At 36.7% G+C, this 16,627-nt stretch overlaps 1 protein-coding gene across 1 annotated transcript in view; it reads right to left on the bottom strand.

The window, feature by feature from the left end:
- LOC104912639 (calsyntenin-2-like) overlaps window positions 1-16,627 on the bottom strand; it is a 163,929-nt gene that overhangs the window by 145,942 nt on the left and 1,360 nt on the right. Inside the window, exons 2-4 of the mRNA XM_019618862.2 lie at window positions 13,917-14,112; window positions 10,668-10,876; window positions 4,310-4,459 (exon numbers count right to left, since the gene is read on the bottom strand). Coding sequence (XP_019474407.2) covers window positions 4,310-4,459; window positions 10,668-10,876; window positions 13,917-14,112 — 555 coding nt within the window. The remainder of the gene's footprint in view (window positions 1-4,309; window positions 4,460-10,667; window positions 10,877-13,916; window positions 14,113-16,627) is intronic.

Here is a 16,627-nt window from a genome sequence, read left to right as displayed (position 1 = left end):
AAGTTTTTACGTTTTTAAGTTTTTAAGTTTTTAAAGTTGTTCCTCAGGAGTAGGAATAGTTTTCTGATTTTGTTCTGTGAAGTTTCTGTACCTGACCAACCTCTTTCATGCAAAGCCTACTATAAATAGCATGTATGAAGTATGCGTACTCACAAATGTTCTAACATCCCTCTGCTACAAAAAGAGAAGGCCCTGCCCTTCTCTGAACAAAAGATAATATTTCATCAAGAGAAGCAAGCTGATGTGACCTTCATATGGTCTCTGAATGACTAGCTCACCTGAAAGAGATTATAGGAACGTGCTTTTTGGTGGCAGAAAAGCCATAGGTCACCACCTTAATAAGCCATAGATGCCTTACAAATGGAACACACAATATCTTTATAAAAATCTTTGACAAGAAAAGTATGAATCTATTAGGTAATTCAATAGAAGTTTCTACTTCCAAAGTACTTTTAAGTAAACACCAAACACAAAGTGAAATTGAGGATTTTTAAGGAATGTATTACTCTGCTAAAATATATTGTGCACAAAACTCAGGTAATTGGGTACATCTTTTGTTCTGCTGTCTTTGCTATATATTGACCTCCCCAAGATAGCCACTGGGGCCTGACTGGGCTGGGCACTGGTTGGTGCAATGTAAGAAATGTCATGGATATAACAAAAACTGGGAAAACCAAAAACCAACCTAAAGCCATCATTCAGTGGTGATAATCAGCAATGGATAAGTTCCATAAAACAGAATTGTGAACAAATAAACTCTGAGAGTAAATAAATCAACATTGTGATCAACAACAATTAAACATATAATATTTATAACCAATTATAAACTAATTTGCTAACACGCTCTGGTCAGATCTGCTGTTACCTCAACCCTTTGTGCCTCATGCTGTGCAAAAAAGTCAGCTGTGGTTTCATCTGGCAGGCAGCTCAGCACCACGCAGCCATTCACCCACTCTCCCTCCCCAGAGGAATGGGGGAGAGAATTGGAAGAAAAAAAAAGTAGAACTTGAGAGTTCAGATTATGACAGCTGTTACAGGAAAAGAAACAGGAGGAGAAATGAAAACACTATACAAAATTACACAATGCAATTGCTCTCCACTAGCTAATAAATGTCCAGCTGAATCCTGAGCAGCCTCCAACCTCCTCCCGCCAACTCCTATGATCTGGGATGTCCCTTTGGCCACCTTTGGACAACTGTCCTGGCTATGTCCCATCACAACTTTTTCTACACTACCAACTCCTCTCTGGTAGAAAGCACAAGAAACTGGGAAGTTCTTGGTGTAACAACTACTGCTGAGCAACAGCTAAAACACTAGTGTGCTATCAACATTATTCTCATCCTAAATCCAAAGCACAGCACCATATTAGCTACAGAGATTCCATCCTTGCCACAACCAGGACACTTATTCAACCTTCCCTTTTTGTTTTGGAAAAGCCAGAATCCTCCAACACTTTCTTCAGGTATCCTGTTGTTTGTTTTTGTTTTAGGGGAGGTTTTTGGTTTTTTTGTTGTGCCTCTTTTGTTTGTGCATTTTATGCCATTAAAACTACATTTCATCTGAAATCGGTAGTTTTTAGGAACAACATGACCTCAATTCTGGCTTTATTTCCAGTAATTGAGCAAAAATTCAAAAATCTCAAAGTATAGATTAGGTTCTTATATTACTCTGCTATTTGTTTATTTATTGTGGCTAAACTCTTGCTTTTCTAGTACGTTATTTAGCAAATTGTCTTATTTCATTTATTTCTGCTAACCCAACTGTGGGAGAATGATTCCTTCCGTTTCATGGAACTGGTCCTGCAGGTAATGAAAACATAATACACTATTATGGTATTATTAACAGGTTAAATGAACATGATCTAAGTTACAAATTTTTGATTCTTATTTCGCCTATGACCTGATACTTTTCATAAAGATGCTATACACATATTTAGTTCTCTGTTGCTCTCTCCTGAACTGACTTAGACAGCTATAGCTTTATAGCAGTCAATATTAATATGACAGTAAAAGTACTGCAACAAAAACAATCGTTCTGGAAGTGAATCAAAAAACGCACACTGAAGCAAAAAGCATATGGTGTCTGCTCTGTGTCAACAGAACAAGAAAACAAAAGTAGAGCCTAAGAGGAACAGCTAGAAACACCTAGAATTTGCAGATGATAGTACAGAAATCTGTTGCTTAAAAAAACCTGCAAATGTATAGATGTGGAGCTGAAATTATTTATCACTGTCACATAACCTTTCCTCAACTGTAGTCTCCATTGTTATCTGGTAGTAAGTGCTCACCTGGGCAATCAGCAACTATTTGAAGTTTAACAAGAGCAAGTGCCGTATTCTGTGCCTGGGATAGGGTATCAGGGAAGTAAAAACACTGTAAATATCTTCCATTCTTCCTCCCTCCCTTCTCCCTAAGTGATGGAAATACTATCAGTAAGCTTTTCTCACTTGATTTCTTTCTATCAGCACTTACTTAGTCCTTACAGATATTGGTTCAAAATGAAAAACACCATCAAATATGTGACTATCTTCACATTTAGAAATAATAGGATTTTAAAAACTGTATCTCTAAAACAAATGAAGAAATTTCTGAAAGAATTATGCTGCATCTTTCTTTCAAATAATAATTATTGACTTGATAGTTAAGAACTAATGTCTCACACTCAGTTTTTATTTAAGTATCTTATACCCTGAGAATACCATCATTTGCAAATACCATCCACTTGCACCATATGTCAATCAACCCAGAGACATGCCAGCAAAATGAAGCAGTCACCTTGCTGACAGACAGAAAGATACAATTCCACAAGCAAGGAATAAGCTAACGTAGAAAATACCTGAACTATCTGATATTTCTGCCCTGCCTGTAATAAAGATCTATCATCAAACTTAATCAGACAGAATGAAGAGAGAGTGCATTTGTGCTAATTTACCACAGAACTACCAAGTCCAAATTCAAGCAAAATGAATATTAGAAAAACACATCCTTCCTTACTAGAGACACTTTAGTCAAGCTGCTTTAAACTATCACATAGTGCTTTTTTGTTGTTGTTGTTTTTAAGAGGTTGCTTCCAGCTAACAACTTGGCTGCCTGTCATAGTGGTTAATTTAACATACAGTCTTACTTCTAGGAGGAAAAAAAAAAAAAATGTTGTATGCCTAAAATAGAAGTTTAATTCCAGATTTTCATTAGAATCACAAACCTCACATAATTAAAGATAAACCAAAGCATCAATAAATGAAAATAAAATGAAAATAAAATGAAAATAAAACCAACTTTATTTGAGGTTGTTTGTAGTGTATTTACTTGATATGAACACGAATGATCACCCGAAGTATATTTGATACTTGATCTCTTATATAGCTATGACAATAGTTGGCAATATAAACATATCATTACTGATATCTCTTTGCAAAAATTATTCAGTCACTAAAATTCCCTAGTGCAAATGAAAAGTCAGCAACTTTCCAATAGAAATTCTAAGACAAAACGCGTACTAGTGATTAGCAATGACTCCACAAAACTGAACAGAACATTTTCAAAGTGTAGAGACAGTATTAGTAATATGGCATAAATCAAGAGCTTTTGTTATAAAATGTGGAAATACTTAGTAGTGTTATATTTTTATAAAAATGCTTTTTGAAATATTTGATGAGGGTGGAGGCATCCATGAAAAAATAAAATGTGGTTCTGTTTTAAATGAAGACTGTGAAAATGGAAGTCTTCTTGTGAAGTCTTCTAGACAAGAGGCCTCAATTTACAAGTTAAACACTTTTTTCCTTAAGCGTCAGTTCTACAAATTCACCTGCAAGTGTAATAGTGAAAATGATTCTTTCCTCCTGGATTATTCTCTTTAAAAATTACAGTTTTGAACATCAGATTAGTCCTGAACGAAATCTCCATAATGTGGTTGTACGAAGTTGATTTTTCCTTAATTCAGCCTTCCCTTTCATCTTAATTCCTTCTACTCTGCATCTTCCCACTTCATCATTAGCTAGGTTTTTCCTCATTTTAGATGGCAGACTGCAGCTTCTTACAACTGTTTTTCAAAAATAAATTCCCACTGAACTCTCTCAATATGATGACAGTAATCAAGATAAACTTTGCCTTTTGTACGCAATGCAGGTTAAACAAGCCCTCACTTTTGCATTTGTGCATAAATATAAAAACAAATTCCAAGGAGAAAGACGAGTCAGAATAATTTTTTAACCTTTCAGTATATTTAGACAGAAAATATCATGTGTGCGTTTGCTTGCTTGCCCAGGGATAGAAGGGGGGTTGGGTGAGATATACAAGCTATTAAACCTTACCTTGCCAGCCCGGTTTGCATACAGGTTTGACGTTAACTTGCACTAAGACATCTTCTCTTGCATGTTTTTGTCCACAGTCAAAAGCTGTCACCATTATCTCATACTGATGCTGTTTATCATAGTTTAGCTTCTCAGTGTTTCTGATGTTACCTATAGATTCAATAAAAGATAATATTCAGGAATTTTTGACTAAGCATATGTGGATTATTGCATTCAAGGTAGAGTTAATCAAATCCTAAGCTCTTTGGAAGACACAGGACATCCACAGGCAGGACAGTTACAAGGAATGGGCAGTACTTTATTTCTTTACTGGATGAAGAGAAGTTATTCGACAACTTTACTAAACAACTTACAACTTTACTAGTCTTTACTAATGTAAGGACACATATGGGCACGTCTGTATTAGCAAACACCTGCTCAATATTTTCTGAACTAAGACTATTTGAAGATTAATATTCAAATGCAAAGTATGAGCAGATGCAACCTTATTTTCCACATCTTCCCAGAACATGCTGCCTTAATGTGGCAGCTGCACCTTGCACTCGAGATCTAATGCTGAATGTAACTCCAGCCTAAGTATTTTTTCCCCGTAAAGTTACTATCCTTTAAGTGAGAGATATTTAACCCCTTTCCCTGGATTTTAAAAATAAGGTGCAGAATCACCTTCTACATAAGAAAGCTCAGCAGTATTTGACACGACAGAATTGAGCTACCACATGGAAAATAAAACTCAGCAATAACAGAAATTACCTGCTGAACCTGACACACACCTGACAAATCACCTGTTTCAGGATCAAAGAAATAACTTTCACAAAGAAATGTCTTTCTCAGAGTACTTCCTGCAAGACTAGGAGATTACTATGTAACTGCATGTAATTAAAGAGCTTAGCATTTTAATTCTGCCCATTTCCACTGAAACGCCTTCATTGCTTAAGCCAAAATTTGAGATGGTATAGTGTATTTGACATGTCTGCACTTGGTTGTTATACCATCTCTTTGAATGAGAATGCTTACTCTGGATCAACACTCCACCTAAATGTGTAAGTACAGACGTGCCAAATTGTTCGGGCTAGATTTGAAATGAGGAGCACCCAAATCCTCAATTTCAGTCAAATATCATGGTCTGATTTCCATAAGTGCCAATCAAAGTACGTCACTGACACTGCTTTTGTTTTCTTTTAAATGAATTTAGAGACTAGAGAGAGAGCAGACAAATGAACCTTCCTAAGGAAGTCTTAAACTAAACATCCAATAGTAAAGACTTCTAATAAGTGTCTCTCTGATGCACATTTATCATCTTCTCAGAGCCTAAAACTTTTCAGACTACTATTATAAATCCTTTTAAAAGCTTTTCAGGTCAGGATGGAAGAATACTTTTGTTGCAATTATCACTGACTTACAATTCAAAATTTGTAGTTTAAAACTGCTCTTACTTCTACAGTCATAAATTAGGCTCATCCCATATTTTGTGATGATTCTCAGTCTTTACTTTTCCCTTACTGAGCACGGTACAGAGGGGGGAACAAGTCCTCTCACCATTTTCTGTATCTCAAATGGAGAAGGAAGACAAGCTAGAGGACAAAATGGAAATTGTTCTATGTACTACAGCTTCCTCCATTCTCTTTCACAGGCATCTTGCTAGGCATTCTTACATCTGCCATTCCCCTCATCATCACAAATGCAACTGCAGGAATGATATCAACTTCATTATTTTTGAGTCAGTAATTAACAAAACAACAGAACTCGAATCTACCCATTTTACTCTCTTGAGTTTCTTGATCAATACCTGTCTAAGAGGATTTGGTGAAAAACTGCCACTGTGTACACAATTATTCATTTAGTATCTGCTAAGTTGTTCTTTATGCATTATACTCTTAAGAAATTTTTAAGCTTCCCTATTTGCTTCTCTTTGGTATTATTTTAGTCCTTAATCATCAGAGATAATTCAAAAAATCAAAATTGGCTAAATCAAAAGCTAGATTTTGCTTAGCAGGTTAACTGTCCGCTAAGATTGTAAAACATACACCATATTGACATTTCATTAAATCCCTCTTCCAGATTTGTACTTCATTATTGTCTTTTAAGATTTGGACTAAAAAGATACTGACTATTAGCTGTTATAGAGGGTCATTTGGATGCCCTGTAGATATTACTGCAATTCATTGATACCCTAAATATGCAATTTTTCTGTTATCTCTGATGCTTTATACTACTTTGTTATTTTACAATTTATGATTAAAAGTAGACACAGATGGTAAGCACAATAAACACTAAGCACTACAGCACTGTAAACAAAGACTAATGTTTTAGCGATAGACTGAGAATTTCTATTTGCATCTTATCCATGAACAGAAAGGTAATCAATAAAAAAGGAAATTTCAATGGGAAAAGTTAAGTACTTCTCTACACAATACACAATTAATTTTCTTCAAGCTTTCTAAACATTGGCCTTTTTTCCTGGAAATACCAAGAGCTATAACAGATTTAAAAACAAAACAGAAAGCTGGTAACTGACAACAGAAATATGAATATTCTTGTGTGAGGACTTACACATTTGCTCTCCTGTTTCTTCAGGGTCAGTTCTGGGAATAGTTTGATACAGATTTCCTGTTTTATGGGTATCTTTCATCCTATTCTAAAGATCTTATTCACAAGAACGGGAGAAAGACTCAACTACTCTACTACTGCAGTTCCCATCTGAATGTCATGCTTACTTCCTGTATATACTGGGAGTATGAACTTGAATCTCCTAACCCTCGCATGATACCAGAGCTAGCAATGCTGCACAAATGGCTTCAACATCTCAACATCCCTGGCAGCAAAGAGCCACCAGAAGCTGTATTTGACAGTATGTCAATAGGAAGACTAGTATGACTTCCTTTCAGAAAGCCAATGGAAAGAAAGCATGATTTAATAAATAAATAAATACATACATAATAAAAACTGCATGCAAATAGTTAACTATAAAGTTTCATTTTTTCTGACAATAGCAGGATTTTAGAGGTCCTAACAGAGATCTCAGTGCTGTAAAGGTGACCTTGCAAGGTTCTGCTCAGGTCTCTTTTCTAAGATAAGTGACCTGACAAAACCTGTACTGATTTCATCTTCACACTGAGCTATCTGAACATTTATTTCTAAGCACTTCCCAGGAATTGGGCAAGTAGCTTCCTCCTCTGTAAAATGGGTATAATGATAAGTAATAGTTACCAAACATCTTATCCAAAGTCAGAGTGCAGTTCAGAGTCATAACAGAATTAGTGTCTAAACCTGAATTCTTGAACCATCTGACTGTGTTTCTTGTCCAGGCAAAAAAAAAAGCACAAAAATATTGTTGTGCTGACATCACACATAGAACCAGTCATTATGGTTTAACTACTCTGTTACGTGAAGAAAGAAAAAAAAAAAGCTTGGGCAATACTGACATGATGATAATTGAATTGATGATTGGGATTCTCTGCTAAGACAACTAGACTGAGCTGCACATGCAAGTCTCTTAAAATATATTTTATACCTTTTGTCCTAGTTCTTTGTACAGCAAAGCACAGACTTTTCCTTTGCCACTATATGGTTGCATTTAACTGTATTTTTCAGATAAGAGTTCATTACCTTCTAAATTAGGCTCCATATACAAAAAGATCAATCTTAGGACTTTCTTCACATGAGATAATTTAGATCAGAAAGAAATTAAAAGCACTGAGTCAAAGTTGCCAAATGTAAATTAGGAAGCTTTACTTTACTTTTCTTTAGGTGCATGACCGACTAAGGTCTTTACTGAATGCTGCTTCCCGTGTCAGTGTTTATCAGTTTGTACCTCACACAATTTGGTGATGTTAAGTACACTGTGCATGGCTGCAGTCTGGAGCGTTCTCTCTTCCATTCTGTAAATGTTTTGCAATGTGTAATATAATTTTTCAATACAACAAAACGTTCTCTGGACTGATATAGATACAAGAAATAAATTCTGCCCAAAAAGGAAATGATCTACCAAAATGCAAAAGCTGATGACAAAGCATGTTCATCTACCTCAAAATCTGTTAATAGCTATTTTCACAGGTTTGTGGTCAAAAGAAACATCTCAACATATGAACCGATAGTTGCATTTTTTTTTTTAATTACAAACCCTTTACTTTTGGAGAATTTCTGGGAATTGAAATACCACACCCGTATTTCTGAAAAGTGGGGAAAAAAAAGATCACTTCCACAAGACACAATGACATGACTTTCACTAGAATGGAAACCCTAGATTGGTTTCTCATAAAGAGCAGAAAACTATAAACAAAATCCTAATTAGCACAGCATTAACAGACACAGTCCCAAGCATCTCATACATCTATTTTAATATATCCCACAGGTAACAAAAATGGGAACAATGCCAAAGAATTTGCATCAGAGAAAGCTTATATCTGCTGGCAAAGAGACACATTCTGAGCAGTGAGATGTGTTGGAACTAAGCAACATATTTCTGTCACAAAATAAAAGTGCAACCATCTATTCTCTGTCTCTAATCCCAGTGGGCTTAAGCAATCACCATTATCTTAAAAAATTGCAAATTAGACTGCAATTACTGTTGATTATGGCAGCAGTGTTCTTTTAGTGAACAAATAGATCAAAGAGTTATTAACTGAATTCATGACCAAGAAACTGCACGTATTATAACCTAACACCAATTATTCTTGGTCTTTAAAGTCATTTTTAAGTCAATTTCTTGTTGCCTTTGCTGGAAAGCAGGTCACAAGCACATGGGGACAAATATGTAACCAAAGACACCGGACATTTAATGTGCTTTTGATCATGCCTCTGACATAAAAAAAAAGCTGTAATTGCTCAAGAGCCAGCTGCACTGTGAGATAAGACCTGAAAAGGCATGAGCAATTGGAATGTCTGCTCCATACAATGCTCATTTTTGTCTATTATTTAGCCATTATAAGTCACAAGTCTGTTCATGAAGCTGCCTAAACAGCTCAACATTTACCTAAACACAGACATACTCATGATTACATCTTTTATATTGTATATAGAATACTTGCCTCCAAAATGATGGTATTAAAAGAAGTGGTCTTTTTCCACCAACACCATTTACACTGCACTGATGCTAACAGATTATTATCTTTTGATGCTCAGCTGTACATTACGCAAGAGCTGTGCAAATAAACATGCATCATTTTTGAACTGGAGAAAGGTGGTTTTTTTCTTCTTCTCTAATAAAATATCCCAATATGAAAACGACTGCTTAGAGAAAATGTAGCACCATGCATGTTTTCAATCTCCAAATTGGCAAAAAATCAGATAAATCAGAACACTGCTGGCTAGACAAACAGGTTGTTTGTTTGGGGAAACATGTTCTGTAAGCACAGGAATTTATATTTTCTATTTTTTCACAAGGGTGCACATGTGAATACTGATAACTAAAAACAGTAACATGAAGGATATTTCCTTCAGTACCACAGTACGGTGCACATATAGAAGAACTTCCCATGGGTCCATCATGGGTCTCTGCCCCAAGTACAGAGAAAATAGCACTCCTATTTAGAAAACGATGCCAATATGGCACTGCTGATGCAGTTGAAATACAGAATCACAATTTTGTATTGTCTAAAGCAAGCAAAGAATGGGGAGGGAGAATCCTTAGCTCATTTTAAATGCAGCCCAGCCACTTCTCCCAAACTCAGTGACTTTCCCCGGTAAGAACTTGACTAGGAGAAGCAAGAAGCTGACAGGTAGAGAAGCCAATGTCAGAAAGTGCACCATATGGAAAACTTACTATGGTTCATTATTTTTTGAGATGTTCATTTAATATTATGAAAACCAAGTAAAAAATGAACCCTTGAAAAATGTTACTACTTTCCCAAAACATATTTTATTCTATACTGCAGAATAGGAGACCAACTTCAGGAAGCACCACAAATGATTAGAGCTGCGAACTACTAAACACAGTCAGTATAGTGTCCGTTCTGCATTTAGAACCTGTTCCAAAGAGTTCAGAAGACTGGGACGAGTCATAAACCTGCAAATAAATTAAGTAGGTCTACACGTTGCATTACAAAATACAATCTCCTGCACAGGAAACTAGATTTTAGACAACTAAGAGAACAGACTGACTGTCAGAGAAAGGTACTGCACATCTAAAAACCCATTTTTTCATATCCATGATGCATATTATTGTGGCACTTTCTGACCACATCAAACGTAAATAATGTTACAGTTTCTTCTTTCTCAGAGATGAGAACACTATTAATTTCTTGAATTAAAACTCAAAGGGCTGGATTATCATCTGATATCAATTATTAATTATACACTATCTGCAAAAAATAACACTGTCTGTCCCAGAAATTACAGTCAGATCCTTCTCCATACTCACCATTTCTATCGATAGCAAAAGGAACGTCTGTTGTGACAATTTCATAATTGCAGATCTGGCTATACTGCGGGGAACAGTCCTCATCTATGGCTTCTACCTGCAGTATGCTGTCATAGATCTTTCCCTCTGTCACAGTGGCCTTATACATACTCTCCTTGAAAGCTGGTGAAAACTCATTAACATCCTTTACTTGGATATGGACAACTGCCCTAAAACAGGTAAGAAAAGAAATCAAAGAGAAAATAGTTTAGAATGACTTCAAGTAAGATCATATTATTAGCAGTTTGTTTTCCTAATGTAAAAGGACTGACAAAAAATATATAGAAGAACATGTCAACATTTGCTAAAATGATATTATTGAATTTCTGTATTTAATTTGCCCAACTTAATACCTTAAGTTTCTGTAGGTAAAAGCAGTGTGCCAAAGGCATCAGGGAGAGGAACTCAAAGGGCTCCCTGCTAAAACTGTGCTGCCTTTTAACATGGAGCCCAGCAGAAAGTTGGTGACATTACACCAGTGCAAAATGGGTCAGTAAATGGAAAAAAACACACACACAAAAAAATATTAAATACTTATTACATAAAAATTGTCAATTTATGGCACTCTTCAATATGAAGTATTTCATCCTCTGCTGATTATAACTACCTAATTACTTAATTAGCTACAATATTTGTAACTTGCCTTCTAAAGGAAAGAGTTGCGTCAATATTAAAAAGTGAAATGCTTGGTAGCATTTTAAGAGAAAAATGATGCAACACAAGCTGCATACGGATGTAGGTCTGAGATTCCCCATTAATCCCAAGACACTAATTTACTTGCAAATCTAAGAACTGGATCCTTGCTGTTAGCACCTCTTGTCAGGATAATGACTGCACCACATTTTCAATATGCACATTATGGTAAGCCTCTGAGAGTCAAAAATAAGAGATTTTCTGTACTTAACGTGCTAACTCTCAGAGTACTCAATTGAAACAACTTTGTATCTGGTTGGATAAGCTGGGTAAGGGAAAAAGGAAAGGGATGTTCCAGATCAATGGCAGAACCAGGAATAGGTGTTTGGACTCCAAAAGCCTAGCTTAGTGTGTTTATTATACAAATGAAAGAAAGCATAGCAAAGGCTGGTCTGAGTGAGTCAGATATAATGGCCATGATTAGACCAAATTTTCCAAGTCTAACACTCAGTAGCTTGTTACTAATGTGAGTGAAAAATGCTATAAAAATTAATAGTATTGAGAAAAAATTGTTTCTGTAACTTGATGATTATCTGATATTACAGACTCTTTTCTAGATATACATTCTTTTTAAACATCCTAAAAGAGTTTGGAATGCATTACAGAGCTAATGAAAATTTTAATTGTCTGGATGAATAAAAGGAAGACCTATTAATCATTTAAGCGGTTCTTAGCAAAATGAATAGTTGTACAGGAGTTACACATCTATATCTGAGTTAATGACAAACGGTCTGGAGCTTGGTTTCATGACTTGCAGGATGAAAAGGGTACTGCCTTTATTTAAAAGTTATACAGGAAACTGGCTCCACAGTAAAAAGTACCACTTATTCACCTTGAATACCCCTTTACAACTAGAGGATGTGAATTCCTCTGGGACTTACTATCCAAAAGCTGAGGTCAGAAATCCACTGTGCAAAGGCAACACTGCAATAGCTTATATATATGCACATACTAAAAAAAGTCAATTTCCCTTTCTTACCATTTCTAATCAGATGAACTGAGAGAATACTTACTTAGAATTTCTAAATACCAATTAAAAGCTAGGTTCTATTTCCTGGATGATCTGTTTAGTCAATGTATTTAATATAAAAGCAAGAATGGAAAAGTTAACCAAAACTGAGATACACTTCTCCACTTAAACTGTGATTCTGTTAAAAGCTTCAGCTGGAACCAGTGCAGAGTAGTCAAACTGTCAGAGGCAAAAAAGAAAAAATCTCTAAAAGAAAATAGGAATTAAAAGCGGACAAACCACTGTGACAACTAATCATCTTGGTTTAACTGCTTTCGACATGACTACAGTATAAATTAAACATATATATGATATCCTGATCACCAAATTGGAGAAAAAGGGATTTGATGGATGGACCACTCACTGGATACGGAATTGGCTTTCTGGCTGCACTCAGAAAGTTGCGGTCAACTGCTCAATGTCCAAGGGCAGACTAATGACAAGTGATGTTCCTCAGGGGTCAGTGTTGGAACTGGTTTTATTTAACATCTTTGTATGCTACATGGATAGCGGGATCGAGTTCACCCTCAGCAACTTTGCAGATGACACCAAGCTGAGTGGTACAGTTGACATTCTAGAGGGAAGGGATGCTATCCAGAGAGACCTGGACAGACTTGAGAGGTGGGCCCATGCCAATCTCATCAAGTTCAACAAGTTCAAGTGCAAAGTTCTGCACTCGGGTTGGGCAATCCCAAGCACAGACAAGCTGGGTGGAGAACGGCTTGAGAACAGACCAGAGGAGAAGGATTTGGGAGTGCTGGTTGATGAAAGGTTCAACTTGAGCCAGTACTGTGCATTTGCAGCTCCGAAGGCCAACCATATCCTGGGTTGCATCAAGAGAAGTATGACCAGCAGGTCAAGGGAGGTGATTCTGCCCCTTTACCCTGCTCTTGTGAGACCCCATCTGGAGTATTGTGTCCAGTTCTAGAGCCCCCAACACAAGAAGGACATTGAGCTGTTGGAGTAAGTGCAGAGGAGGGCCCTGAAGGTGATCAGAGGCCTAGAGCACCTCCCCTGTGAGGACAGGCTAAGGGAGCTGGGGCCCTTCAGTCTGGAAACGAGAAGGCTCCAGGGGGACGTTATAGCAGCCTTCCAGCACCTGAAGGGGCCTACAGGAAAGCTGGGGAGGAACTTTTCATAAGGGCAGATAGTGACAGGACAAGGGAAAATGGCTTTAAAGTGGAAGAGGGTAGACTTAGACTAGATATTAGGAAGCAATTTTTTACTGTGAGGGTGGTGACACACTGGAACAGATTGCCCAGCAAGTTGCGAATGCCCCCTCCTTGGAAGCACTCAAGGCCAGGCTGGATATGGCTTTGAGCAACCTGGTCTAGAGGGAGGTATCCTTGCCTACAGCGAGGGTTTGGAATTAGATGATCTTAAAGGTTCACTCTATCCCAAACCATTCTATGATTCTATAAAAAGGATTCCTTCAATCTGATTTGTACCGTAGAGTAAATGTACAACAAAGCAAATAAACAAAGCAAATAAATGTCATTTTCACCTACTTGTGAGATTTCTTCCAGTTTACTCCACTTGGTCCTGATCCACAATCATAGGCTTGAATGATGAATGTGTATTCTTTCTGCAGCTCACAATCAATAGGACTTTTTGCTCGAAGACGACCTTCTCCAGATGTCTTGTTAAGCACAACAGCTTCAAATGGCATTTCTTGTCCATGAATTTTAAAAGCACATATCTCTCCTGTGAGAAATAAGGTAAATATAACACAAATATTAAAATACTTTAATATAAGTACAATACAAAACAATCATAATCTAATGCATCATAGTACCACTGGAGATGTTAGCACTGATCTGTATTTCACATGCTGTTATGGATGGAGTAATACTGACTCAAGTATAAGATTAACATGTATCTACGAGGGATGGTGGCCATGCATCTGTGGAGAGTGATGGAGTGAGAGCAGCTCTGTTCATGTCCTTTTTGTTCTTCTGTCACTACAGAATGGTTTCTTAACACTCTAGAAACCATTCCTTAGATATGGCACCAGGTTAAATTTTGAGCTAAGACAACACTGCTTAGTTAAAAGAGAATAGCAGAAAGAAAAGAGAGAATATTTTAGAGGTGATCTTTTCTAACTGCTGTCACTGCTTCCTGCAGACACTTGAGCTAGCAGGTGGTAGCAGATGGTAGCTAAACTGCAAGAATCTGAACAGTGAAAAAACTAATGATGCAGAACATAAGCACATTCAAAATATATCTTACTTTATTTACACACATATATCATTTTTATCATCTTTGGAACAGAAGTAGTCAGAGGAACACAGGCAAGCATCCCTTTTGGACACTGCAGTCACCCATGCACACTCACAAACCCATACATGAATGCCTTCTTGTCAGCAACTCACAGCCTCCCAACTGTCTCCTAACAGAAAAGATCCACAGCTTCTCTTAGAGGAATACTATGTAACAAAATGGATGGCAGAACAGGGACTAAAAAATAGATTTGGACACAGAAGCTAAAAACAACAAAGAAGGTAATACAGATCTCAAAGGGGAATGAAACAGCTTCTAGTGATTTTTCTTCATATATATGTGCATGTATGTATGTATGCATGCATGTATGTATGTATGTATTACCCTTTATACTGATGGCAAGGATATGCATGCTGAACTCATTTTTAGCCACCCCAGAATTCAACTTTAAAAATGGAACATTTATACAAAGACCAACGTGGCTTAAATATTTTTATGACACATTAAACACATGCTCTTTTATGAGCAAGTCAGTCTCAAGACATGCATTATGGATTCAGAGCTGTATCCCAGTCACATAATCTATTTCCATTTATTTCCAATTTACACTTGCAGTCTTTTTGCTATCTCCTTGCCAATCATATCTGAATCAACTGCCAAATTCTAAATTAACTCTGAATCTGTGACCTCTAATACAAGCGTTTACTGACCTCTCTCTTTTTGTTCTAGAATATATTGTTTGTTTTTAGAGAAGGTGCTAGCCAGTGACTTTACAGAAATGACAGTTCATAATTCCAATTACAAAGGGAATGAAAAAATGAGAAGGATTTAGGTGTTTGTGTTTCTAGAGGGATAGGTGTGGAGGGTATGCTGAGGGTATATCAACAAAGGTCTTCAGGATATTCCCTCAACTACCATACTTCCCTTGATTACAATGGGAGCTGGAGCTGAGCTCAGCTACCCGCACTGACATTTAGGCAGATGAATCCCACTCTTAACTCTTGCTATCAGTCCTGTAACTGCTTTTACAGTGTCTACATGCAGTTATTTTACTAATTATGAGGCATAGAGAGAACACACTATCTACTTGGACATTTGCTCACTCCCTCATCAAATGGCATGGAAGGGCTGTGTGGTATTTCAGGATGGATAAAGGATGTGCTGTATTCCAGTCTCTCTTCAGTTTGTGCTCAGTGAGCCTGAATACGGGGGCTGTTGAAGAAGGAACGGATTTTGTCTTGAAAGTCAGTCTCTGGAAAAGACTAAGTGCTTGCATCACCATATAAGCAAGCTTCACAGTACTTACGATCTGTTCTATAGGAAACAAAGCATAAGAGAAGGCTGAAGTGAAGCAGTTTGTTTACCCTTGATCACAGGCACCAATCACTGAGTTTGTACCTCAATGTTGTTACAATTTTTCTCTCTGAAAACAAAAACTATTCTAATGTCCATGCAACTTCAAACTGAAGTGTTCATCTAAAATGATACTGTGCATTTCAGTTTTATAAGTGTGGGACATTTAATGGAAGAATACCACTTCTTGTATTCTGTAACAGAGGCCTCTCAATAAAAATAAGCTATCCTCAGATGCACAATCTGTCAACAGAAATCCTAACTTCAAGTGCTTTGCATTTATTATTTTATTGATCCACTGTTTAAATGTAAACAATGCAGCATTTGCAGACATCAAGCCTACATTCTTGAAGAACAGAAATAGTTTCAGACAGGAAAAAAGCAACATCTGCCTTTGTCTGAATGTTTATCATTTTTTCCTTTCCAAATCAGAGGACTGATGCAAAGCAATTATAGAAGCAGGACAAGTTTAATTAGTTCTCAATGAGTATTTTGGAAGGTTCCAAATCCTGCTTGTATGCTAGATACTCCAGCCTTATTTACAGCTCTAATTTTGTCTTCTATGTTCACATTTGCCTAAGATAAAATAATGACAGCTGCACAAATACAGGGAGATATTTGTAAATACGGTGACAAAAAAAAAAAA

Source organism: Meleagris gallopavo, chromosome 11, assembly GCF_000146605.3.
Source record: "Meleagris gallopavo isolate NT-WF06-2002-E0010 breed Aviagen turkey brand Nicholas breeding stock chromosome 11, Turkey_5.1, whole genome shotgun sequence".
Classification (NCBI taxonomy): domain Eukaryota; kingdom Metazoa; phylum Chordata; class Aves; order Galliformes; family Phasianidae; genus Meleagris; species Meleagris gallopavo.
This window is presented reverse-complemented; position numbering and strand designations above follow the sequence as displayed.